The 26,888-nt window shown below is 42.2% G+C and overlaps 1 protein-coding gene across 2 annotated transcripts in view; it reads right to left on the bottom strand.

Moving 5' to 3' along the window:
* Positions 1-26,888, bottom strand: part of LOC101101073 (aryl hydrocarbon receptor-like) — a 65,866-nt gene that overhangs the window by 10,834 nt on the left and 28,144 nt on the right. For both annotated transcript variants that reach the window (XM_019839246.3, XM_023238575.2), the window contains exons 4-9: positions 12,661-12,750; positions 7,705-7,831; positions 4,714-4,856; positions 3,883-4,085; positions 2,877-2,986; positions 2,578-2,719 (exon numbers count right to left, since the gene is read on the bottom strand). In XM_019839246.3, coding sequence (XP_019694805.1) covers positions 2,578-2,719; positions 2,877-2,986; positions 3,883-4,085; positions 4,714-4,856; positions 7,705-7,831; positions 12,661-12,750 — 815 coding nt within the window. The remainder of the gene's footprint in view (positions 1-2,577; positions 2,720-2,876; positions 2,987-3,882; positions 4,086-4,713; positions 4,857-7,704; positions 7,832-12,660; positions 12,751-26,888) is intronic.

Genomic DNA, 26,888 nt, shown 5'->3' with positions numbered 1-26,888 from the left:
GTTGTTGTTGTTTTATAATATTTTGTCCAGAAGTTTTAGTTATAGCTGTTACTATAGCTGTTACTTATGGGAGGGCTGATGCAAAAATTACCAGCAGCAGAACTGTTCCATGAAAGTTTCACAAAAAGAGAATCAAATGTGGATAAAATTTCATTGTAAAAGGTATGAAGGGAAATACCTTCCATTGTAAAAAGGTATGATTTAACTTTCCCTATCCTTCAAATGGTTACTCTGTTGCCCCAACCTCACTTACTTTGTCCTGTTCTGTGGATTTAAAACACTTCTTATTTGAGCAATTAATTTTTCATATGTTAACGTAGTTTTGTTTCTTGACACCTTGCTTCTTCATTGCTCTATCTGGTGCTAGGACAATCTGTGCTAAAGTCGGTGTTGCAGTAAGACTGGCCAGAGAATAATTTGGTACAACCTTTCTTGAAAGCCATTTGATAATAGTATCAAGGGCCTTTGAAATGTTTTAACCCTTTGACCTAAATATTCCACTCCTGAGAATTCTCCTAAGGAAATCAGAATAGCAGCCAGATATTTATACACAGAAGTGTTCATCACAATGCCTTCATAATAATGGAAAAACCCCTCCCTAATTCCAATATTTAATAAAAGGGTATGATGTATCTATCCAAAGAGGAGTATACTGTACTGTCATAAAGATATTTATGGATACTTTTGATATGAGAACTTGCTTTCAACTTATTCTTAGGTGGAAACACCAGAATATAAAACTATATATAGGATATAGTTTCAAGTATAAAACTTAAATATGAGCCAAAACATACCTGAAGGAAATACATCAATATATTGACAACAATTTCTCTGAGTAGTAGGATAACAGCTGATTCTCATTTCACTTTTGCAATGGTTTTCATTTTCTAAATTGTCAAGAATGGGAATGTATTACTTTTATACTTAATGAAATCAACATCACTCAACAAAAGTACTGGGTTCTGAACATCTGGCTCAGTGACGCCAAGGAGTAATAGAGCTGCTAAGAGCCATAGAAAATGCATACTGAAGCTCTCTTATTTTTGCAAGGCAGCAAACTGAGGCACATTTACGAGGTGTTTTATCTGAGACCAGGGTGAAATCAAGCTCAGAATCCAAGTGATTTGATGCAGTTCTATAATTTCCTGTGATCTAGGCATTATTCAGGAAGGCTGTAGGCTCAGAAAGCAGGAACGTTTTGTTATGTGTGGCATATTTTGGCATTATTGGCTTTCTGGTCACTGTTCAAAATATGACACTAATTAGACCTGGGCCAGATAACTTACCTAGGCTCTTTCATCATTCCCTACATTTCCAATTGTGACCATCTATGTTATACATGTATGCCATAGACCCAAATGGGGTCTGGCCATGTAAGTAAGTTCACATGCTGAAAGAGAACACTTCGTGGTCTTAACATGTTGGTAACAATTAGACTCCTCTTGTTTGTATGCATATTACAGCTCACAAAGTATGCTGCAGATAGACGAGAAAGTGGCCATGAAACCCGGGTCTTCTGGACGTGAGTGGCAGATTTGTGTTACCCAGAACGTGTACCCTACTGAGGAGAGCCTACAGAGTGATAGTTTTGATTCTCTTCTTCCCTAAAAACCACGTTACCAATGCAGAAAAGTGGCAAAAAAGTGGGGAAGTCAGGCTGAAGGAATGGCATTTCTGAGGAGAGACACATGGTCAGATTTTTGCAGAGTGCACTGGGAAGCAGTGACTTCCTTTGAATATAGCTGACGAAAGATTCTATGTTCAGAATTTGAACTCTGGGTAAATAGGAACCTGGGAATTCTCTGTAAGCAGTTTTCAGGGCCTTGATATGAGCAGCCATTTTGGTATAGGCCCAAGGAGCCACGAATATGAGAATCGGTGACCCAGGCAAATACGAGAATTTGACATGAAGCCCTGTCTGTGGTTCTTTTAGGGAGAAAAGGTGTGCATGTACATGCTTGCACTAATTGTTCAGCAGAAGCAGGCGAGTCCATTACAAAAGCCAAAGGCACACACGGATACTTGCGCTAGTCTCTTTCTCCTAGACTCCGCCAGCCTCACTGGGACAAGGTCGACTGAATCCATGGAACTGAACCCATGTGCGCACAAAGCGCCTCCTCTCCCCCTCGTGGAGTGCTCCGCCTACCCTACTGTTGGCCGAGATTGAGGCCCACGGGAATTGAGCGTCCTGCCTACGGCCAAACAACTATAGATGAGCTGCAGCTTTACTTGGCCCCTGAAAGCTGGGTGGACTTCAGAGGCTGCCAACTCGAGGCTAGAGGAAACCTCGCTCCCAAGGCAGGGTTTCAGACCCTCCCTTCCGGTTCTCATTTGCATTGGGTCCTCTGCACAAGGATCTCGTTGTACCGTACGGGCTTTTAGTTACGTCTTGTTGCACGATTCCACTTACGTCGGGACCTTGCTTTTACGACAGGGTCCTCACAGGGGGCCTCAAGGACTTCATTTCTGTCGGGTTTCGCACTGTCGCTGGGCCCCAGCGGACGTCGCGCCCTCACTTACGACAGGTCCCTCCACCCCCCCCCCCCCGCGCCCCCCATCCCCCCGGGCCGCACTTACGTCAGGGCCCGCTGCCGGGCGACGATGCAGTCGGGCTGGCCGCCACGGAACACCAGGCGGGCGTTGGACTGCACCCACAGCCAGCCGGCCTGCTTGGTGAGCAGCCGGAACACCGTGAGGCCGCTCTCGCCCGTCCTCATCACTGCAGAGAGAGCCTGCGCTCGCATCGGAGCTCGGACGCGCACCTGCCCTCCCTGGGAGCCCTCTGCAGGAGGGGCGGGGGGGCAGCAGGCGGGGGGGAGGATTTGCCCCAGCCCCGCGGGGCGGGGTTGGGCCCTGAGGGCGCCTCCCGAACTCACTCCGCACGTGATTCTCGGCGCAGTGCATCATGTCTGCCGCGTGGATGAACTGGTAGCCCGATCCTTTCCTGCAGAGTTCGCTGTCGGTGTAACCCAGGACCACCTTGCCTCTGTGCAGAGGAGACACCGCCCTCCTTTATGTTACGGCCTTGCTGTTCATCCCTCAAACTCCCAACAGTTCTCCGTTGCAGCCTTTTCTGCTTTGTGCCCACCCACCGAAGCGCCCAGGAGCGGTCTTCCCCAGGACACTCCAGGTCCGGCAAGGCTACCTCTCCTGCCACAGGGTTGGAGCAGGACCTTTAAGAGGCCTCCGCACTGACAGGATCGTCTCGGACACTTCTACCACACTTGTAATCCAAAATGCTGTTTAATCCTGTGCTTACTTGCCTGCGCTGTGGAACAGGGGTCTCTGTCTGTACCTACAGTTACTCATGTGGGTGAACAAGTGAACTTTGGTTAAGGAGAAGTCCCACAGCTTTCATCAGAGGGCTCTGTGGCTCCCCAGCATGCTAAGGACCAGTCTTTGAGTAAGAAATAAAACGTGCATATTATAGTTGTAACAACACATTGAATCACTTGCTTTCTAGAATGTGTTCTAAGGGGCATGTTAATTGATTTCCCCAAGAAAGGTTCAGTGGTCAAATAAAATTTGGGAAAAGTTGGGTCAAACCCAACTAAATTAGATTTTTTATAGTGGGACTTCTTGGGGGTTCACGATGATTAGTTACTAGAAGTCTTTAAGAGGGAGAAAAGTATCACTAAGGATTTGTTCTCTGCATCACACTAACCTAAACCCCATATTCCTACATGGAAGGTTTGCTACACCACCCCCATAAGCAGCATCTTTTAAACTAACATTACAGGACCTGTTTGGACAGGATTGGCCAGTTGTTCTTGCCTTGCCTTTGGTTCTAGATTCAGGATTTGGGCTAACTAGTAACTAGTAACTAGTGTCCAAGCACTCTTGGTTCCCTAGGAGTCACGATTTCTGGTCAGAGCGTTGTACCTGGAATCACAGGCTATAGGTGTGAAATCCAATTTGTGTTTTGTTTGGAAAAGAAATGTTTTGTTTTGGAGCTCCAGGATGGTGAGTGGCTGGCGAGGTGTTGCAATGGCAAACAGGGTGAGTTGAGGAGACATGAGGATGCCATCTTCTGGTCTATTGTTCTGCCCAGGGAGGAGTTTCAGATGGCCATGGAAATTCAGCTCCTAGAAAAAGCAGACCCCAAATGTAATGAGAAGACAAAGGAGCAGAGGATGTGAAGTAGCTAAAACAGTTGATACAACTTTCCCTTTATGGAACTCAGAGGGTCCAGTGTCCTCCTTGTAGTTGAACAGGTAGGACTCCTCAGTATACGTGTGTGCAGGCTACGAGCCTTCTCATTCTGCTCTGCCCATCTGGCCCTGATCATTTTTCATGGCTTCTCCATCCTCCCTTAGGTCCTTGACCCCACACAGCCTTTTTCATAGAGCCACAGAGTTGATTGAGCTGTGAGAGGGTGTACGATTCCAGGAATTGATAGGCACTTTTAGCTGATTTGGGGGATGGTGAAGAAGGTGTATATTAACATCCTGAGTTCACCAGGGATCTCCACTTAGGACTGTACTGTAGGTAACAGGTGTAACTAAATATCAAGTAAACATGTCCCATATCTTAACCAGGCAGAGGAAGGTTCAAAAGACAACCTGGGATTCTGAAATGGCAGTGAGCTGAAGGCCAGATGGCCCTTCCTGGGATGGTGAGGAAGCCTGGCTCACCCCTTGGGCAGTGTTCCATCTGAGCAGAGCCATGCTCTGTTGTAGGAAGTTCCTGAGCCTGTAAGGATAGCGCGATTACCAGAAACCCAGAAGAGTTGTCCAGCAGGCAGCGGAACCGACAGACAAAACTTCTTTCCAGATAGGAGGGGTCCTCCAAGGGCTGATGCTGAAGGCTGTCAGTGGGGGTGCCACTAAGTGAGAGACAGTTCTCTCCAGGCAGAGCTGGGAAGACAGAAAAGTGAGGAAGCTCTACTAGAACACTCTTCACCACAGAGCCAAAATATTTGTAGCTCTGAAAGAAGCTGGTGGGTGGAGAGAATGTGGGATCATAAGCCCTGTGGCCCAGTGAACCTTGGCCTTGCCTGACAGGATGACCTTGATTAGCCACTCAAGCTGGCTTTACAGTGTCATGAGGATCAAGTTAAAAATGAGATGATGTACATAACATACATATCCAGGAACCCTATTTGCTCTACTGTTGAAATACGCCTTGGAACTAACCACTTGTCATCACTTATACCTCTATTGTGCTGGCCAGTCTCTCATCAGCTGGGCAGACCGTCTAGGTCGAGAACAGCACAGACCCTGAACCCAGACCTGTTGTATGAATCTGGGCAAGTTATTAAACAACTCTATTGGCCCAAATTTTCTTCTCTCTCTTTAAAGAAAGTTATTATGAGAACTACATTTATATATGTAAAGCACTTGGAATAGTGCCTGGCACATTGTAACCTTTATACATTGACTGTTACTCTTGTCATTTTTTTCTTTTCTTGTTTTAACTTTGCCATAGCCTTCTAACTGGTGTCCCTGCTTCTCCCCCTGCCCCTATAGTCTGTTCTCCATTCAGTAGCCAGAGTAACTTTAAAATATAGGCCAGATCATGTCAACTATCTGTTTAGAACTCTCCAGTGGCTTCCTACCTCAAAGTCTATAGTGGCCTGCACCCCTGCACCCCTTTCCCACTCAGTCACCTGCCAGTTTCCCAGTCACTCTCTGTGCCCTTCTCAGTGTCCTCCTTGCCATTCCTCATCTATGCCAAGTCCACTTCTGCCTCAGGGACTTTGCACCCATGCTATTTCTTGCACCTGCACTGCCCTCCTCCATTTATCCGTAAAAAAGGATGCCACTTTGATTCGTTTTGGAGTGCTGGTTTAGCTTGCTCTCTTCCCTGTCCTAGGGGTTTGTATCCTTTGCAAAGGATAATAAAGGAAAAAACAAACTTTTGGGTTAAATACAAAAGTACCATTGAAGATTCATTAGAAAGTCAAAGAGGCAAAAACCAAATTTGTTATCTTTTGCTATAATTCTCAACCTGACAAGTATGATTATAGTTGTGCTAATGGTTTTGCCTTTGTCACATGAAAATTGATTTGTCTGGACTTTATTCTTCTGCAGAAGAATAAAGTGTAGCAGGCTAGGGAGGAACAAAGGCAGGTTTATGATCTGATAAATTTTACTACTTTTGTAATCTCCTTTAATAAAACCCCTAGCACATGGTATACCATCAACAAATGTTAGAACATATACACACATGTATAAAGCACACATCAACTGGAATTTGGATTAGTTGGGTGGTCTTCAGATATCTTTCTTCCATGTTTATAGCACTGCATTAAAATTTTGCTTGTATTTTGAAAAAATTATGCATATATTTATAAATGTGTAGGTAGACTTCTGTATGGTTTCTGCTACTACAGAGGTATAAGGGTATAAAAAGTATTTAAAAACATGAAATTAGACGCAAAATTCCAGGCTATCCATTGTTAAGGACATAATTCAAACTTGGCAGTGTCAGGCAGTGTACAAAAGTCTGAGCTTCACACTTATGTTTCCTTCTCTTTTGACCCTAGCCAGTCAACACGGACATGGGTGGAGACACAGAAACAGCCCACACAGAGGTCCAAGCTCAATGCTGAGGACAAAGTTCCTCCCTTCAGTGAGCTGATAATCTTATGGGAAAGAAAAAAAGTGAAGTCCTATTTTGTGATAAGTAACTTTACTCTGCTGGATTTATGGCTAAGACAGAATCTTGTGCCGAAGGCTTTGAAGAGAGATGGACTAAAATCACAGCAGCCAAAGCTGAATTGAGTTAAAGCTGTATCTTACGAATTTACACAACCATATATTAGAGTCAGCCTTGTAAGTTTATTCTTGCTTAATATTTTTGGTTATCTACCACAAAAAGGATGTCGTTAGTGTGCAAATATTGGCACATGGATTCACTTTTTTTTTCTAATTGAAGCCTCTGTTTGAGTATTTTATTTTTTTCTAACCATCCGTCACAACAAAGCACAGAAGAGCCTTTCTTTGCATCCTCTGTGGATGCATTAAATGTACTCTAAATCCTTGGAGAGGGGTCCTGTATATGGATTTACAAAATGGCATTTACTTGTAAAGGACAGTATTGCCTTTTGCCTATGGTATCCCACCAGTTGGCAGAGTAACACGTTATGGCCATAATGGCCACCTAACTTGTATACTCACTAGATACACAAATATGAGTCCGTGCCAGCTTGATCATTGTTCAGAGGATGCACCTGCCTGGGCAAGTAGGATATTTCCTCCAGCATGAGTCTTACCACTCACCAACTGGGTCCATCTGGGCAAGCATCACTCTCTTCATCTGAACATTCATTTGTTCAAGCAGCTAATGTTTACTTTGTCTCAGACACTGTTCCGGGCGCTGGGAATACATCAGTGAACAAGATCATCAAAAATCCCTCCCTGCATCCTACTGGTGGTAAAATCAACAGGTACTCATGCCTTAATGCATAGTTTCCAGTTCCTAGGAAGACCAGATGAGGTCACAGATATGAGATGTAGAGTCCTGTGCCAACGCACACTACCTGATTCGTGATTGCAGTCCTTCCTCCTCTCTTTCCCTCATATTCGTGGGACTTAGTGAGTGCTCGATCAGTGCTTAATGAAATCTACATCTGAGTGAGAAAGCCTGACTTCCTCATCTAATTTCTTCCTCATGGAAGAAACACATGTATACCGTGTTGAAACACATGTAGAGGATTGATTTTGTATTTGCCCTTTCCCCCCCCAAGCCTTCCTGACTTACGGTGGTTGTCCTGCTCTCCCTCTCTGCTGATAGGTGCTGCATCTGGAGGCCAGAGAAATTGGCTCTGGAACATGGCTCTATCCTCCTTGTGGATCAGCTCGAACACACTCTGATAGATGACATCTGACTGCAAAGACCAAGGGGCAGTGTCACACTCCAGGGGATGCTTCTTTCCTTCCTGAGGCCAGGTATGACCTGTTCACCTCCAATGAACCTAAGTCATGTCTAGCACCTCTGATCCTTCCAGGCATCGTGTACTCACCTGTCTTTGTCCCTCCCCATCCTGGGTCTGGTTGGTGCACTGTTTCTGTTTTCCTTCTCTGGTTTTGTACAGCCATCTTATCAGGCTGTTGCTGTCCCCAGACCCAGAAAACATCCATGAGGTGGGCACTCCCATGGTGTTGGAGGCCATGTCTGTATCCTCTCTTGAAAAGGGTGGCAGTGCTTGGGGCCAAGGGAAGAATGACTGTCTAGCAGACAAGTCACAGGTCATTAGCAGGGAGATGTCTGAGGTGGGGACACCCTTTGGAAGCTACTGAATAGCCCTGGAGAGTTGGCTTAAAGTTCTATGGAAGGAGAATGTTGAGCTCTTCTGGATAACAAAATTAAACTGGATTAGAACAAAAATCTCATTTCCAGGGAGAGCCAAGTTTGTTCTGTCATTTGTTGAAGGAGATGAGTGAATATAAATGCTAATGTATTTATACATTATATAATGTATTCACTCTAAAGAAATGGGCTCAGGGGCACTGCGGGCAGGGGGCTCAGTCGGTTGAGTGTCTGACTCTTGATTTCAGCTCAGGGCATGATCTCATAGTCGTGGGTTGGAGCCCTGTGCTGGGCTGAATGTGAAGCCTGCTTGGGATTCTCTCTCGCTCTTTCTCTACCTCTCCGCTGCTCTCTACCCTTCTCTATCTCAAAATAACCAAGTAAACATAAAAAAAAAAAAAAAGGAAATGGGTTTGGCAATGTAGTGACTTGAATGTGAACAAAATTTAAGGTATCCAATCCCCATACAGATTTTGCAAATATTTTACACATAAGGAGAATGTTAAATTGTTTTCAAGCCAGTTTGCCTTGAGAAGTCTTACTGTATTCCTTGTAAATCAAGCAGGTTTAATTTTAAAAATGTAATAAGTCAGAGTGCCTGGGTGGCTCAGTCGGTTAAGCATCCAGCTTCAGCTCAGGTCATGATCTCATGGTTCCTGGGTTTGAGCCCCATGTCGGGCTCTGTGCTGACAGCACTGAGCCTGGAGCCTGCTTCAGATTCTGTGTCTCTGTCTCTCTCTGCCCCTCTCCCACTCATTTTCTCTCTGTCTGTCTCTCTCTCTCTGACAAAAATAAACATTAAAAAAGTAAGAAATGTAATGAGTGTCTCTACTGTTGCTTGTAGTGAATAATTTATTAAGTTATGTTTTATTTGAGTATAGTTTGGGATTATTCTTGATCTTCTGAGAGGAATTAAGTGCAGCTGAAAGTTTTCTGTCAGCAATAAAAAGTTTTTCTGGCCCAAATTCTACCCCAGGTAAGTTATTCTTATTCACTCTTCCCCTGCATCTCTGAACCCACACAAAGCATGATCTTTAGAAACCTGTTGTATATAACCATTTTCTGCACTAAATTCAGGGAAAATGAACTTTTCAGGAGCATATCTATCCCAGCACATGGCATGGTGATAAATATTTACAAGCGTCTGGCTTAGCTGATGAAAGGACAGAGACATTGTATGGGCCTCCAGGCTGGAAGGAGGTGAAGGGCCAATGGCATGAAGATTGGAGGGGAAATAACAGAGATGGCAGCATGGGGGCTGAAGCCAAGGGAGGTGGGCTTCCAGGGGACCACCAGGGCAAAACAGAACAGACAGCATGGAGGAATGCAACAGTGCTCTGACAGTGCCCAGCACCCGACACATCCGTGCTCCCTGCTTCTACCTGGTCGAACTCTAAAAGCCATACACAGCACTGGTGTGGGAGAGCTGTGCACAGAGGCAGAGGCCACAGGCAGTGACCCTGACTTCTCTCCTGTTCACCCACATTGCTGTCATTCTGTCTGCAGCTCTTTTCACTGCCCCTGGAGGTTCTGAACTGGAAAGCATCACAGCAGGGCAGCCCTGCCTCCCCTAACCACACTGCACAGAGAAACCCATTGCATTTCTTGGATATGAAGGGCTTTAGCCAAGTTTATTTTTTTCTTTCTTTTGTAAAGTCTTCTTATAAGGGTCCCTATCTCTGAACCCTCCCTCACATCACGTTTGTCCTCAGCAAGGGCAAGGAGGCAGAAAGTTCGATGCTGACAGTGTGGGTGTGGCAAGCGCTCAGGCCTCAGGTCTGTCTTTGACAAATAAAACTCCTTCTCAGATTCTCAGCTGAAAACCAGATACAGCATAATGGTACTGACTGACATTTTTTCTAAAGGAAAGGTGAAAAGACCGTAAGACTTCTCAGCAAATGTCTTTTCATCACAAGTGAGGCGTAAGTCCAGAGCTGGTGTGGGGTATGCTGTGCACATCCATGAGTGCAAGGTGGGCATGGGAATATGTGAGGAGTGGAGATGGAGGGATTTTGAGTCTTCCTATTGCCTTGATTTCAGAAAACCTTCTGTTGCTATGGCATTTTATGAACCCTTACACTGCATGGTATTCTTGGTGAGCAACGCACTTGCACAAGCATTGCTGTTTTTCAGTCTGCATGGCAGTTATGTGGAGCATGGAATGTCTTCCCTCAGCATCAGCAATGAAAATGCCCTTCAGGTCTCCAGCTGCAGGGAGTATAACTGAGACACGTCCCAGCTGCTGCCCACTAAAATCCACTGTGACGGCAACTGTAATGCAGGCCTGCTCCTGGGAGATGGGACTTCTCTGATGGGCAACTTGGCCATGAGGGCTCCCCTTTGGCCTGTTCAGCTTCCTGAGAGCTGTACAGTTGGCTAACTCTCCTTGCCAGGGTCAGGTCAGAATTTTTAGGACATACAATTTTTACACCCTTGCAGGAACTTCAGAAAATGGGACAAAGTAAATGCTGGGATGGCTCTTAGAGGCTGGAAAAAGCCAGTGGTCAGTGAGAGGGTAATACCGGAGTTGTCCTGGCAGATGGCAGAGAAAGGGCCAAAAAGGCTGAGTGAAATGGGTGTGGTGGAATGAATGCAATTCATCAGTTCAGAAGACCCACCAGAGATTGCATACCATGTGAGGGCCCAGGGACATACCACACACCAAGGCCTACAGGAGTGCACTACTGGAGGGGCCCCATCATAAGAAATTTGGTATTAAGGTGACTGTTCTTTTCAGGTCAGGGTTGATGGTAGGAGAGGAAGACACTGGGGTGGGCTCATGAATGTCCATTGGGATGATGGAGCCCTGAAGTAAGAGAGATCAGATGGCAGCAATTACTGACCAAGCCTGTAGGCTTCAATTACAGTGGTGGCCAGCAAGGTAGAAGAAATAATCAAGGGGGCGTGGACCATAGGGAGTTGTGGAGATGGTTAATAGAGCATGGCATCCCAAGGGGCAAAAGAGATGGGCAGCCAACAACGATGCTGCTTAACATCTACAATTAAAGGCAACAAAGGAGGGTCAGCAGGCTGGGGGCTGTTACCTTGATGAAAAATGACAATCCTTTGCTCAATTTCTGGACCTGAGACAAATTTCAGATCTGAAATCCACTGGCTGAAGAGGGGGCATGGTCCCTAGGAGGAAGGGCCCTACAATGCCATGGTAAGATATTGACCATACCTTCTATCCAACAGCACCACTGTCCATGACCTCCTTGAGATATGTATGATATTGCATGTGATTTACTATCTTGACTGGAGTCAGTTTGGGGGTAGGTTCAGGTAGTTTCAGGTAGTTTCAGGGGTTTCCCCTTGGCCTTTTATATTTCGATATATCTCACTCCATGGGCCAAGGACCCAGTCTGGGGGTTACACCAGCTGTCAACTAGATTGATTCCAATTATATGCTTATGGAATGGGTAAATGACCACTGGGTGGGTCCTGACACTTTGTGGGTTTGCTGTGAGCCAGACTTTAGCTGGCACTTCAGGTATTATCGGGCCCCCATGGGCCTTCACCCTGATGTGAGGACCGTGACGGCACTGGATACCGGGACTCAGACCCTTCAGTAGTGAAGGTTTGCATCACACCTCTAGCTAAGCCATCAAGGTGTGCTGAGGTGATGGCTGAGGGTGAGAAGAATTCAGAATGGAGAGCAGAGGAGTTCCAGGTGCTACCCTGAGACCAGCTGGAGTTTGTCCCACTCACCTCTCTTTTTTGAGGTTCCCCCAGGGAGAGAGGCTCATAGGAACCAAGGAGGATTTGCTCCGCAAACCCTGGTGGAGGAGTAGACTTGTGAAGCACAAGAAGTGAGTGTGATGGCCATGATAATGTGCCTCTTAGGTTTCTGACTGAGGTTATTGTAAGGTTGCCTCTCTTTGATGTACCACTTGTTTGTGCTGGGGCCACAATTCCTATGGATTGCCCCCAGCCAGTGACTAAGCATGGTAGGGACACCAAGGCAGGCCTGTTCCTGGGAGAAGAGGAGCTTGCCTGCCGCATGACTTTGGATTGAGGATGTCCCACTGGCCCTGCACTGCAGTAGAAGACTCTTCCACCCACCCCCGTTCCTTCCTGGTCTCTTGCCCAAGGGACAGACCTGCTTTCCCCAACCCCTGCTCCCTCTTGGGTCCTCCCAGGATTTTCTCCTGAGAAATCTCTTGTTCATCTCATCCTACCTTGGCATCTGCTTCTCAGAGGATATGGGTTACCATGCCCTCCACTGGATGAAAGAAGCCAGTGCTCTAGGAAGGCTCAGTCAAAGACATATGACTTACATGTGTGGGACTGAGATGGAGACCCAGGTCTTCAAAATTCCATTACAGCCCCATGTAGACAAGCATTACATGGCCCTGCCTCACCCCCTAGATTTGCCAAACTCTTCAACTGAAAAATAAAACCACTCACTTGATGAAATCCCAAGTAGTCCTGGACCGTGGGAGAGACGTATAAAACATAGCCATCCTCTGTAACTGCCATGAGGAAGCCGTTGAGAGCCTGGGGAGAGGCAGAGAAGAGTTAGTTCAGATTTTTCCTCATTTCTGTCTTGTGGAGCTCCCGAGGGCTGGGATCAGGGTTGTTAGGTGTTTCTGTGAGCTTTCTTTTGGTGCCACTCATACCCTGAATGGTCACTTTTAAAGCAGGGCCTGGGATATCTGGTTACTCATATCTGCTGACTCATGCCAGCTCCCAAAAGAAAGCACAGTGTGTGTGTGTGTGTGGGGGGGGGGCATCAAAGTACAGCCAAATTCCAGCTTCAGTCTATTGAGAACACTGCAAACTGAATTAAACAAATACACATGCACATGGGCTGTTTTCCCTTCTGCATCTCTGTTGTGGGTCCCACCCTTTGGTTACACAAATCCATTGAAGTCTTCTCATCTGTAGTGGACGACAAAACTGCTCCTTGTTGTCTATCAGCTGAGGCTGCATGTTGGTCTCACCCCAACAGGTGGCTAAAAAAAGTGCTTATTGATCCTCCAACCCCTTCTGGGAGCCACCCTATTAGAAACTTGCAAAGTATACATTTTTAACCATTTCCTCAGCAGATCCTAAGGAGGCATCCAATCTTAGGACATAGTTTTGGTTGTGACTGAGATGCATTTTAATTTTAAGCTTTCAGTTAGAAACATTTTTCTATACTTATGTCAGGGAAACATATACCTGTAGTTTAAAGCCACTCCCCATCCCCAACATTTCCAGGTACAAATTACAAACAAATGCTCATTAGGAAAACTGTATTTATTTAGCAGTATTTATTGAACACACATGTTCCCAAATCTAAGCCCAAGCCAAATGTGACAAACAGCCATTGACCTCCAGGAGAAAAGAATTTACATGGGAGACAGGCTCAGTGGGGAGCACAGAGAACAAACAACACAATGCAGCCTGCTGTGCATTTCACAGCAAGATGTAGGGGCTTTGGGGGTCTAGAGTTCACAGAGGAAGGTGGGATCTGGGCCCTGGCAAGAAGCCAGAGCTTGGCCTCAAGACTGCAGGTGGTTTAGCTTGAAGGAAAAGAGCATTCCTGGGATGGGGTGTTGGGGGGGGCACAGCAGGACGTATGTGCCAAGTTTAAGGTGCTGAGTGACTTCCAGGTACTGACCATAGAAGAAAGTGTAAGAAGGTGAGTATCAAAATTTTTTCAGAAGTTATTTATGGTGGTGTGATTTTTGCCTATCTTTATAATTTTCAAATATGAATAAGCTCATTTTTTTAAAGAATATGAACACATGAGCTTGTGGATGGGAAGAGATGTGCCTGGAAGAGGCACTAACCTTGTGTGGTGGGAATAGACAGGACTTCACAATATTTCATCTCAAAATATCCCATTTTTCCTGCTGTCTGGTCCCCATGGTGGGGACTCTGAGAACCCTGCACGCCTTGGGAAGAGGTGATTTAACAAAAAAATGGAGGACTCTTCCTGACATTTTTGTTTCAAAGGCCAAGTTCTCAGGCATCAACAAAGGAAAGACTTAATGGGTCAGTCAAGACAAGAGCCTGGCCAGTGCTGGATGACAGGACATCAGCACAGCTCCCTGCCCATGAGACTTGAGAGGGCCTCCAGTCTATGTGAGTAAAGATTTAAGAGAGAAGTGAAGACAGCTTATATGCTGGGAGGTCCTGAGAAAGCTCAGGAGGGTGGGCATGAGGGCTTTTCTCCCCCATGGAGGATGGCAGAAACCCCAGATAGATTTGAGGTTTGAGGGGCTTTAGAGAAGATATTTTTTATGTTTCTGCACACTTAGGGGTTCTGAGGAAACCTTACTGAGACCTGGGAACATGGGGTCATCCTAGGTTGTAAAAATGTAGACAATGGTCTTATTGTTACCATAGAGAAGTTCATTTACATTGCAAATGGTTAGAGTAAGAACTCATGAACCTTTCCAAGGCTTTTATCCTTCTTTTCAGGAGGGGAGGGTAATAGCTTGTGTTTAATTTTTTTTCTATTTTTAAAAAATTTGATTTAATTAGTTTATATCCAAGTTAATTAGCATATAGTGTAACAGTGATTTCGGGAGTATATTCCTTAATGCCCCTTACCCATTTAGTCCATCCCCCCCTCCCACAACCCCTCCTGCAACCCTCTGTTCATTCTCCATATTTAAGAGTCTCTTATGTTTTGTCCCCCTCCCTGTGTTTATATTATTTTTGCTTCCCTTCCCTTCCCTTCCCTTCCCTTCCCTTCCCTTCCCTTCCCTTATAAAGTCCTCATATGAGTGAAATCATATGATATTTGTCTTTCTCTAACTGACTAATTTCATTTAGCATAATACCCTCCAGTTCCATCCATGTACTTGCAAATGGCAAGATTTCATTCTTTTTGATTGCTGAGTACTACTCCATTGTATATGTATACCACATCTTCTTTATCCATTCATCCATTGATGGACATTTGGACTCTTTCCGTACTTTGGCTATTGTTGGTAGTGCTGCTATAAACATTGGGGTGCATGTGTCCCTTCGAAACAGCATACCTGTATCCCTTGGATAAATACCTAGTAGTGCAATTGCTGGGTTGTAGGGTAGTTCTATTTTTAATTTTTTGCATTCCCACAAGCAGTGCAAACATCTTTGCCAACATCTGTTGTTGCTGGAGTTAATGTTAGCCATTCTGACAGGTGTGAGGCGGTATCTCATTGTGGTTTTGATTTTTATTTTCTTGGTGGTGAATGATAATGATCATTTTTTCATCGTCGGTTGGCCATCTGGATGTCTTCTTTGGAGAAGTGTCTATTCATGCCTTTTGCCCATTTTTCCACTGGATTATTTGTTTTTTGGGTGTTGAGTTTGTTAAGTTCTTTATAGATTTTGGACACTAACCGTTTATCTGATATGTTGTTTGCAAATATCTTTTCCCATTCCGTCAGTTGCCTTTTAGTTTTGTTGATTGTTTCCTTCACTGTGCAGAAGCTTTTTATTTTGATGAGGTCCCAATAGTTCATTTTTGCTTTTGTTTGCTTTTGTAAGAAGTTGCTGCGGCCAAGATAAAAGAGGTTTTTGCCTGCTTTCTCCTCGAGGATTGTGATGGCCTCCTGTCCTACGTTTAGGTCTTTCATCCATTTTGAGTTTATTTTTGTGTATGGTATAAGAAAGTGGTTCAGGTTCATTCTTCTGCATGTCACAGTCCAGTTTCCCCAGCACCACTTGCTGAAGAGACTGTCTTTATTCCATTGGATATTCTTTCCTGCTTTGTCAAAGATTAGTTGGCCATATGTTTGTGGGTCCGTTTCTGGGCTCTCTATTCTGTTCCATTGATCTGAGTGTCTTTTGTGCCAGTACCATACTGTCTTGATGATTACAACTGTGTAGTATACGTCAAAGTCCGGGATTGTGATGCCTCCTGCTTTGGTTTTCTTTTTCAAGATTGCTTTGGCTATTTGGGGTCTTTTCTGGTTCCATACAAATTTTAGGATTGTTTGTTGTAGCTCTGTGAACAATGCTGGTGTTATTTTGATAGGGATTGCATTGAATATGTAGATTGCTTTGGGTAGTATTGACATTTTAACAATATTTGTTCTTCCTGTCCAGGAGCATGGAATATTTTTCCATTTTTTTTTTTGTGTCTTCTTCAATTTCTTTCATAAGTTTTCTATAGTTTTCAGTGTATAGGTTTTTCACCTCTTTGGTTAGATTTATTCCTAGATATTTTATGGTTTTTGGTGCAATTGTAAATGGGATCGATTCCTTGATTTCTCTTTATGTTGCTTCATTGTTGGTGTATAGGAATGCAAGCGATTTGTGTACATTGATTTTATATCCTGCAACTTTGCTGAATTCATGGATCAGTTCTAGCAATTTTTTGGTGGAATCTTTTGGGTTTTCCATGCAGAGTATCATGTCATTTGTGAAGAGTGAAAGTTTTACCTCCTCCTGGCTGATTTGGATGCCTTTTATTTCTTTGTGTTGTCTGATTGCAGAGGCTAAGACTTCCAATACTATGTTGAATAACAGTGGTGAGAATGGACATCCTTGTCTTGTTCCTGACCTTAGGGGGAAAGCTCTCAGTTTTTCCCCATTGAGGATGATATTAGCATTGGGTCATTCATATATGGCTTTTATGATCTCCAGGTATGATCCTTCTATCCCTACTTTCTTGAGGGTTTTTATCAAGAAACGATGCTGTATTTTGTCAAATGCTTTCTCTGCATCTATTGAGAGGATCATGTGGTTCTTGTCCTTTCTTTATTGATGTGATGAATCACACTGATTGTTTTGTGGATATTGAACCAGCCCTGCATCCCAGGTATAAATCCCACTTGGTCATGGTGCATACTTTTTAAAATGTATTGTTGGATCTGGTTGGCTAATATCTTGTTGAGGATTTTTGCATCCATGTTCATCAGGGAAATTTGTCTATAGTTCTCCTTTTAGTGGGGTCTCTGTCTGGTTTTGGAATCAAGGTAATGTTGGCTTCATAGAAAGAGTTTGGAAGTTTTCCTTCCATTTCTACTTTTTGGAACACCTTCAAGAGAATAGGTGTTAACTCTTCCTTAAATGTTTGGTAGAATTCCCCTTGAAAGCCATCTGGCCCTGGACTCTTGTTTTGGGGAGATTTTTGATTATTAATTCGATTTCCTTACTGGTTATGGGTCTGTTCAAATTTTCTATTTCTTCCTGTTTCAGTTTTGGTAGTGTATATGTTTCTAGGAATTTGTCCATTTCTTCCAGATTGCCCAACTTATTGGCGTATAATTGCTCTTAATATTCTCTTATTATTGTTTTTATTTCTGCTGCGTTGTTTGTGATCTCTCCTCTTTAATTCTTGATTCTATTTACTTGAGTCCTTTCCTTTTTCTTTTTGATCAAACTGGCTAGTGGTTTACCAATTTTGTTAATTCTTTCAAAGAACCAGCTTCTGGTTTCATTGATCTGTTCTACTGTGTTTTTGGTTTTGATAGCATTAATTTCTGCTCTGATCTTTATTATTTCCTGTCTGCTGCTGGCTTTGGGTGTTATTTGCTGTTCATTTTCCAGCTCTTTAAGGTGTAAGGTTAGGTTGTGTATCTGAGACCTTTCTTCCTTCTTTAGGAAGGTGTGGATTGCTATATAGTTTCCTCTTATGACTGCCTTTGCTGCATCCCAGAGGTTTTGGGCTGTGGTGTTATCATTTTCATCGGCTTCCATGTACTTTTTAATTTCCTCTTTAAATCTTGGTTAGCCCATTCGTTCTTTAGTAGGATGTTCTTCAGTCTCCAAGTATTTGTTACCTTTCCAAATTTTTTTTTGTGGTTGATTTCGAGGTTCATAGCGTTGTGGTCTGAAAATATGCACGGTATGATCTCAATCTTTTTGTACTTACTTAGGGCTGATTTGTGTCCCAGTATGTGGTCTGTTTTGGAGAATGTTCTATATGCACTGGAGAAGAATGTATATTCTGCTGCTTTAGGATGAAATGTTCTGAATATATCTGTTAAGTCCATCTGGTCCAGTGTGTCACTCAAAGCCATTGTTTCCTTGTTGATTTTCTAATTAGATGATCTGTCCATTGCTGTTAGTGGGGTGTTGAAGTCCCCTAGTATTATGGTATTATTATCAATGAGTTTATGTTTGTGATTAATTGATTTATATATTTGAGTGCTTCCACATTATAGCATAAATGTTTATAATTGTTAGTTCTTCTTCATGGATAAACCCCTAATTATGATATAATGCCCTTTTCACATCTTGTTACAGTCTTTATTTTAAAGTCTAGATTGTCTGATATAAGTATGGCTACTCTGGCTTTCTTTTGTTGACAATTAGCATGATAGATGGTTCTCCATCCCCTTACTTTCAATCTGAAGGTGTCTTTAGGTCTGAAGTGGGTCTCTTGTAAACAGCATATAGATGGATCTTGTTTTCTTATCCATTTGGTTACTATATGTAATGATTTTGATTGGAGGGTTTAGTCCATTGATGTTTAGAGTGAGTACTGAAAGATTTGAATTTATTTGCATTATGTTGTTTGTATGGTTGGAGTCTGGAGTGTTCGCTTGTCCTTTCTAGTGTTTGTTGTTTTCGGTATGTATGTATGTATGTATGTATGTATGTATTTTTTCCTGTTTTCTCCCCTCAGAGAGTCCCCCTTAAAATTTCTTGTAAGTCTCGTTTACGGGTTATAAACTCCTTAAATTTTGTTTGTCTGGGAAACTTATAATCTCTCCTTCTATTTTGAATGACAGTCTTGCTGGATAAAGAATTCTTGGCTGCATATTTTTCTGATTCAGCATGTTGAATATATCCTGCCACTCCCTTCTGGCCTGCCAAGCTTCTGTGGATAGGTCTGCTGCAAACCTGATCTGTTTTCCCCTGTAGGTTAAGGGAAAAAAGAACTTTTTCTTTCCCTTGCTGCTTTCATGATTCTTTCCTTGCCTGAGTATTTTGTGAATTTGACTATGATATGTCTTGTTGATGGTCGGTTTTTGTTGAATCTCATAGGAGTCCCCTGTGCTTCCTGGATTTTGATGTCTGTGTCTTGTCCCAGGTTAGGAAAGTTTTCCACTGTGATTTGCCCACATAACACTTCTACCCCTTTTTCTCTCTCTTCATCTTCTGGAACCCTATGAATCTGATGTTGTTCCTTTTAAATGAGTCACTGATTTCTCTAATTCTTAAATCGTGCTCTTTTGCTGTAGTCTCCCTCTTTTATTCTGTGTCATTATTCTCCATAAGTTTGTCCTCTATATCGCTGATTCACTGCTCTGCCTCATCTATCCTTGCCGCCATGGCATCCATTCGAGATTGCAGCTCAGTTATAGCATTTATTTCATCCTGACTAGCGTTTACTTCTTTTATCTCCTCAGAGAGGGATTCTAATCCATTTTCGACTCCAGCTAGTGTTCTTATTATGTGATTCTAAATTCTGGTTCATGGGCACCTGCGTGGCTCAGTTGGTTAAGCATCTGACTTCAGCTCAGGTCATGATCTTGCCATCTGTGAGTTCGGGCCCCACGTCGGGCTCTGTGCTGACAGCTCAGAGCCTGGAGCCTGTTTCAGAATCTGTGTCTCCCTCTCTCTCTGCCCCTCTCCTGCTCATGCTCTCTCTCTCTGTTTGTGAAAAATGAATAAACCTTAAAAACAATTTAAATTCTGGTTTAGACATCTTGCTTGTATCTGTGTTAGTTAAGTCCCTGGCTGTCATTTCTTCCTGCTCTTTCTTTTGGGGTGAATTCTTTCATTTCATCATCTTGAAGGAAGAAAAAGAATTAATGAGGTAAAAAATAAAAAAAAAATTAAAATAAAAAAATTAACAACAACAACAACAACAACAACAACAACACACACACAAATCAAATAAATGATGCTAGATCCTAGGTGTGTTTTGGTCTGGGTGTTGAAAGGGGCTTGATAGATTAGAGAAAAAAGGGGAAGAAAAAAAAAGGAAATTGTCTGAAAATTTGAAAAAATGAATACACTGAAATAGAATAAAATGAAATGATGGAAGTAAAATAGAATTTGAAAAATTTACATAAAATAAAGTTGAAAAACATTAAAAATATTTTAATAAAAACTGAAAATAAAGACAGATTATTTCTTTCTGTATTCAAGAAAAAGAAATGAAAAAGAGAGGAAAAAAAAAAGAAAATTGAATAGGTGGACCAGCAAACAGACTGAAATACGATTGAAATTCCTTGGTTTTCCATAGAAGTCAAACCATGAAGCGCATTATAGTCTGTAAACTAAGCAGGTGGAGAGACTTGTGTTCCTGAAGAGCAAGGTTGGCCCAGTTAGGCAGGGCTTAGTGTAATGGCTCCATCCTCCATTAGTTTTTGCTGCTTAGCTTACTGGGGTGGATTGTTGTGGTGCTTGTAGGTGGTGTATGCACATGTGCAGGAATGGTGAAAATGGCGTCACCCAGCTACCGGGTCTCTAGTATTGGAATTCTATTCTCTCCGATCAGCAATTGTGCACCTGTCCTTTGTCTCCGGCTTCTGTCCACTCCCCACTTTTACACTGTCTGTGACCAAGCCCCAGGCAGCACCTCCCTCCTGGATTTTATCTCAGATGTAGCTATGTTTGCTGACCCCTCACTTCTGAGGGACCTGTTCTGACCCTCTGTGGAGTGTCTCACCAAGCAATGGCTGGGTGCTGGCTGCACCCAGGAACGTTCGCAGGACCATGCTGCTACCGATGCCCAGAGACTGTGGCTGGGTGCCAGCCTGCCCCAGAAAAAGTTCACGCGATCATGTATCAGCAGCGTTTCAGGGATTATGGAAAATCACAACACACATCTGGCACCAGGCTTCACCCTTAATGACCTTGTTCCAGCACCAGCAAGTGTAGTTGTTCTCCTGGGTCCACTTGGGTCTTTGCCTGTGTGGGGGCCACACAGCCTCTACCAGATGTCCTCCCCACAGGGGAACTGCCTTTCCCCTTGTGGCCTGAAGACCCCTGGACTCCACTCTGCTCCTGGGGGTTCGTCCTTCTCACCAGAGCACCTCCAGGTATTGAGCTGCGGAGTTTCAGACTGCACCCCCCATTTATAGAGTCTTAAAGGAATTTAAACACTCTCCTTTCTCCTTTCTCCTTCATTAGTTCAGTCCCTGCGGCTGTTTACACTTTTCCACTTTCTCTCCAACTGCTTTTGCGGTGGGGGGGGGGGTGCTTTTCCCATATTCTCCCCCACTGTTTCCATTCTCTCTCCACAAGCAAAAACAGCTCCCTGCCCTCTGTGGCTTCTCTCGCCCCCAGTTCACCTCTCCACACCATGTACCTGCTGAGTTCTGTGGTTCTGATTGTGCAGATTGTTGTGTTAATCCTCAAATCAGTTTTCTAGTGTGCAGGATGGTTTAGTGTTTGTCTGGCTGTATTTCATGGATGCAAGATGCAAAAAAACCTTCCATGCTCTTCCGCCATCTTGGCTCCTCCCAACGGCTTGTGTTTAAATGCCTAAATTAGTATTTTTGCATTCCTTGCCCATAATACAGGCTCAAAAGAGTAGAGTAAACTCCACTTTTATCTTATTGCCTAAGAGCAAGGAATGGGGGGCTCAGGAGAACCACATGATTATTGTTTGCTTGTAAGTAAATAATAGTTAATCTGTTCTGCTCCAGAAATCTCATGTATGCATTCAGGATTGTGGAACTAAAGGAACACCAACCAAATGAGAAAAGCAGAGGCTATTTATTCAGAGCTTGCTGCAGCAAGGGAGTCAGCCATGGTCACTTGAGTTTTAGCAGAGACTCAAAGGCAGAGAGAGGAGTAGGAAAGCTTCCTAGTGGAGAAAAGGGATGGCTTTAGATGGGGCTTGTTTGGAGGCTGTTCACATGGGGAAGCTGGAGATGCCTAACTAGAGGCAGGGCCTACTATGTGACTGGTCAGGGGAGCATGTTGGCTTTCTTTCATTGGTTGTAAGTTAGAAGGAGGGAGAACAATTAGGGAAGCTGTCAGTTATTCATCAAGTCCTGGCCATTCTGGGCCGATTGTTACAGAAATTATTGTCCTGCTTCCTGAATGCTACTAGAGATAGCAGTCTGATTTTCTATAAGTCTTACTGAAAGTAGGCTTGCTTCTGGGATAAATGTTTATTTTAGACAAGGGTTTGGTTTCCTGGGAAAGCTGCTGTAGGTTGTGAGTCAAAGTTCTATTTTTACATATGTCCTGAGCATTGTCTGTTTGTATATTCAGTCTCCTAGGATAAGTGTAATAGGGTTAATGAAAGAGTAATAGTCTCTCTTCCTGGGTAAGATCTAAGAAGTGATTATTTGGTGAGTCTAGCCAGAGGATTCCTGTGACCTGTCACAGTGTTTTCTCAGTCCAGAGAGGGTAGGAGAGCATAAATTATCCTGAACCTTGAGGAGACTAGTGGTCAGGAATAAGGAAGCCAGAAGGGACTGCATGGATGCATGTCCAGAGAACAGGAGGGAACAGGAGCCCCTCAGAAGTTGCCGGCATAGACAACTCTGATGAGATACCTTCTGCCCCTCAAACTTTAATGCTATGCATGTCCCCATGCACTTAGATCAACTTCAAGAAAGAGAATAGGGAATTCATGAACTGACAGAGGCTTCAAGTATTAAGTTTTAGAAAAACAGAGGGAGCTATGGTTCTTGCACACCTCAGTTTGTGACCTGAGATAGTCATTCACACTCATACTGATGATGATGATGATGATGATGATGATGATGATGACAACAATGGTAATAGCAATGCTGCTGGAGAACATCACATTCTCCTTTCTCCTTATTACAGTGTTACTATATAATTATATCTATCATTGTTTTGGTTACTTTCCATCTACTCTCAAACTCTTTACTCTTCTCACGATTCATGGAGTTCAAGTGGGCAAATTATAAACCTCTTAACAGTCAACTTTCTGCCTCCTCTATGTCTGTGCCCTCACTTTTTCCCACTTTACATTCATGACCATGGATCTTAAATGACCTCTGATGCTACTTAAAAGTCCTGTTAGGTTCTCTGTTCCATCCACTCTTTCATTCTCTTAGGTGACTATTTCACACCTTTCCTCTCTTCTCAAATCTCCAGTACCTCTTTTCCTGTCTCACTCTCTGTCTTGCTTCGTGTTGCACTGAAAATAAAAAGCAATCAGAATAAAATGACAAGATTCCCCCCCCCTTCCTGTCTACTTTTATTTGGGTCTATATTCTTTGCATTCCCCCTTGTTACAGTGGGCAAACTCTTCATCTTCCAAGCCAAGCCCAACCTTTCCACACACTGGTACACTAGATCCTACCCACACTTTCTCAGGCAGTTCTAAATAATACAAAAATATGTCTTAATACTCTGTTATTTCTATGGAATGGGAAAAGGGAAATTCAAACAATTGAGCAGTTCTTATATAGGAGATGTGAGAACAATGCAGATTATAAATGTGGTATTTAAAAATAACTATAGACATTTTTCAAGTAAATAAAGGATGACAGTTTAGGAAAAATAAAATAACATACTTCTGTCCTGTCTTACAGGATCAAGATATAATATCCAGCAGAGGGCTGCCTTAATTTATGAACTTAAAAAAAACTCTGACTATCCTATTTCTCCTTGGAAGTAGTATTAAGTGGCACCAATCTGCGTACAACCCTTTTGTTTTTAAATTGATGTATAAACACACAGAGAAATGCACACACATTAAGTGTATAGTTTGATGAGTTTTGGGCAAATGCATTCATTTTCCTTACCCAGATATAGAATATTTCCACAATCCCAGAAAGTTCACTCGTGACTCTTTTCTAGTCAGTCTCTACCTCTCTTCATTCCTAATGAGGTGCCCACTATTGTGATTTCTATCAACATATATTAGTGTTGCATGTTTTCTAATTTCATATAAATGGGTATAGTATATGTTCTTATGCCTGCTTTTTTCATTCGACATAAGGTTTTTGGAGGCTTATGCATGTTGAATGTATCAGTGATTCCTTCTTATTGTTGAGTAGTATTCCATTACACAAACATTCCATAATTTGTTTTTCCATTCTCCTGGTTTATAAGAATTTGATTATGATGATTTGATTATGATTGATTATAATTTGGGTTCTTTTGTATTTATCTTGCTTCAATTTAATTGTGTCCTTATGGCTCTGTGGGTTGATATTTTTCATCAAAGTTGGAAAAATTTCAACCATTATTTATTCAAATATTTTTTCTACACAATCTTTTCCTGTCTTCATTTCTTTTGTAACTCCAATTGCATGTATACTAGACGGCTTGTTAGTGTTCCAGAAGTTACTGAGACAATTTTAATTTTCTTCTATATTTTTTATGATTCAATGAGGATGCTTGCCATTGACTTGTCTTAAAATTCACTTACCTTTCTTCTGCTGAATATAATCTGTTGTGAGTCCATCAACTCATTTTTTATTTAGCTATGCTATGTTTTCAGTTCTAGAATTTCTATCTGGTTCTTTTTTATAGTTTCTATTTTTTTTTTATTTTCTTATGTTACTTTTTATGTCCATCTTTCCTTTTAAATCACTGAGCATATTTACAATAGCTATTTCAAAGTGTTCATCTGTGAATTGCAGCTTTGATGTCATATCTAGATTTGTGTCTTATTTTTTATTCTTAATTATGGGTCATATTTCTGTTTCCTTGTATGTCTAGCAGTTTTTGACTCCATGCTGGAAATTATGATGCTACTTTAAAAAATGTTGATTCCAGACCTTCTGAAAGGTGTGAAGTGATATCTCATGGTAGTTTTGATTTGTATTTCCCTGATTATGAGCGGTGTTGAATGTATCTGTTGGCCATCTGCTTGTCTTCTTTGGAAAAATGTCCTATTCATGTCTTCTGTCCATTTCTTAAATGGATTAGTCATTTTTTGGGTCTTGACTTTGATAAATCTTTATATATTTTGGATACTTGCTAACCTTTTATCAGATAGGTCATTTGCAGTGATCTGATAACATTCCATAGGTTGCCTTTCAGTTTTGTTGGTTTTCTTCACTGTGCAGAAGCTTTTATATTGATGAACTCCCAATAGTTTATGTTTTCTTTTGTTTACCTTGCTTCAGGATACATATCTAGAAAAAAATTGCCAAAGATGTCAAAGAAGTTACTGCCTGTGCTTTCTTCTAGGATTTTTATGGTTTCAGGTCTCAGGTCTCACATTTAGGTCTTTCATCCATTTTGAATTTATTTTTATGTATGGCATAAGAAAGTGGTCCTGTTTCATTCTTTTGCATGTTGCTATGCTGTTTTCCCAACATCATTTGTTGAAGAGCCTACCTCTTTTCCCATTGGATATTCTTTCCTGAATTGTCAAAGATTAATTGACTGTATAGTTGTGGGCTCATTTCTGGGTTTCTGTTCTGTTCTATTGATCTATGTGTCTATTTTTGTGCCAGTAACATACTGTTTCATACTATAACTTGAAGTCTAGAATTATACCTCCAGCTTTGCTTTTCTTTTTCAAGACTGCTTTGGCTATTCAAGGTCTTTTGTGGTTCCATACAAGTTTTTGGATTGCTTGTTCTAGCTTTGTGAAACATTCCGTTGGTATTTTGATAGGAATTGCACTAAATGCGTAGATTGCTTTGGGTAGTATAGACATTTTAGTGATAATTGTTCTTCCAATCCATGAGCATGGAGTGTCTTTCCATATCTTTGTGTCTTCTTCAATTTCTTTCATAAGTGTTTATAGTTTTCAGAGTACAGGTCCTTTACACCTTGGTTAGGTTTATTTGTAGGTATCTTATTACTTGGGGGTGGAATTGTAAATGGGATTGTTTTCTTAATTTCTTTCTGCTCTTTCATTATTGGTGTATAGAATTGCAACGGATTTCTTCACATTGATTTTGTATCCTATGACTTTACTGAATTTGTGTATCAGTTCTAGCAATGTTTTGTGGAATCTTTTGGGTTTTGTATATAGAATATCATGACATCTGCAAGAAGTGAAAGTTTGACTTCTTCCTTGCTGATTTGGATGCCTATTTATTTTTATTGTCTGATTGCTGAGGCTAGGACCTCCAGTACTATGTTAAATAACAGTGGTGAGAGTGGATATCCCTATCTTGTTCCTGACTATAGAGGAAAATCTCTCAGTTTTTTCCTACTGAGGATGATATTAGCTGTGGATTTTTCATACATGGCCTTTATGATGTTGAGGTATGTTCCATTTATTCCTACTTTGTTGAGGGATTTTATCATGAATGGATGTTGTATTTTATCAAATGCCTTTTCTGCATCTATTGAGAGGATCATATGATTCTTATCCTTTCTTTTATTAATGTGGTATATCACATTGATTGATTTGTGAATATTGAACCATACTTCAGCCCAGGAATAAATCCCACTTGATTATGGTGAATAATTATTTTAATGTACTGCTGGATTCAATTTGCTAGTATCTTGTTGAGAATTTTTGCATCCATGTTCATCAGGAATATTGGCTTATAGTTCTCTTTTTTAGTGTAGTCTTTGTCTGGTTTTGGGATCAGGTAATACTGGCCTCATAGAATGAGTTTGGAAGTTTTCCTTCCATTTCTTTTTTTTTTTTTTTTTTTTTTTAGCATTTTGAGAAGAAAAGGTATTAACTCTTCTTTAAATGTGTGGTAGAATTCCCCAGTGAAACCATCTGGCCCTGGACTTTTGTTGGAAGATTTTTGATTACTGATTCAATTTCTATGCTGGTTATCAGTCTGTTCAAGTTTTCGATTTCTTCTTGTTTCAGTTTTGGTAGCTTACATGTTTCT

This window comes from Felis catus, chromosome C2, assembly GCF_018350175.1.
Source record: "Felis catus isolate Fca126 chromosome C2, F.catus_Fca126_mat1.0, whole genome shotgun sequence".
Lineage (NCBI taxonomy): Eukaryota > Metazoa > Chordata > Mammalia > Carnivora > Felidae > Felis > Felis catus.
The sequence above is the reverse complement of the archived record's forward strand: the minus strand, read 5'-3'. Positions and strand labels throughout refer to the sequence as shown.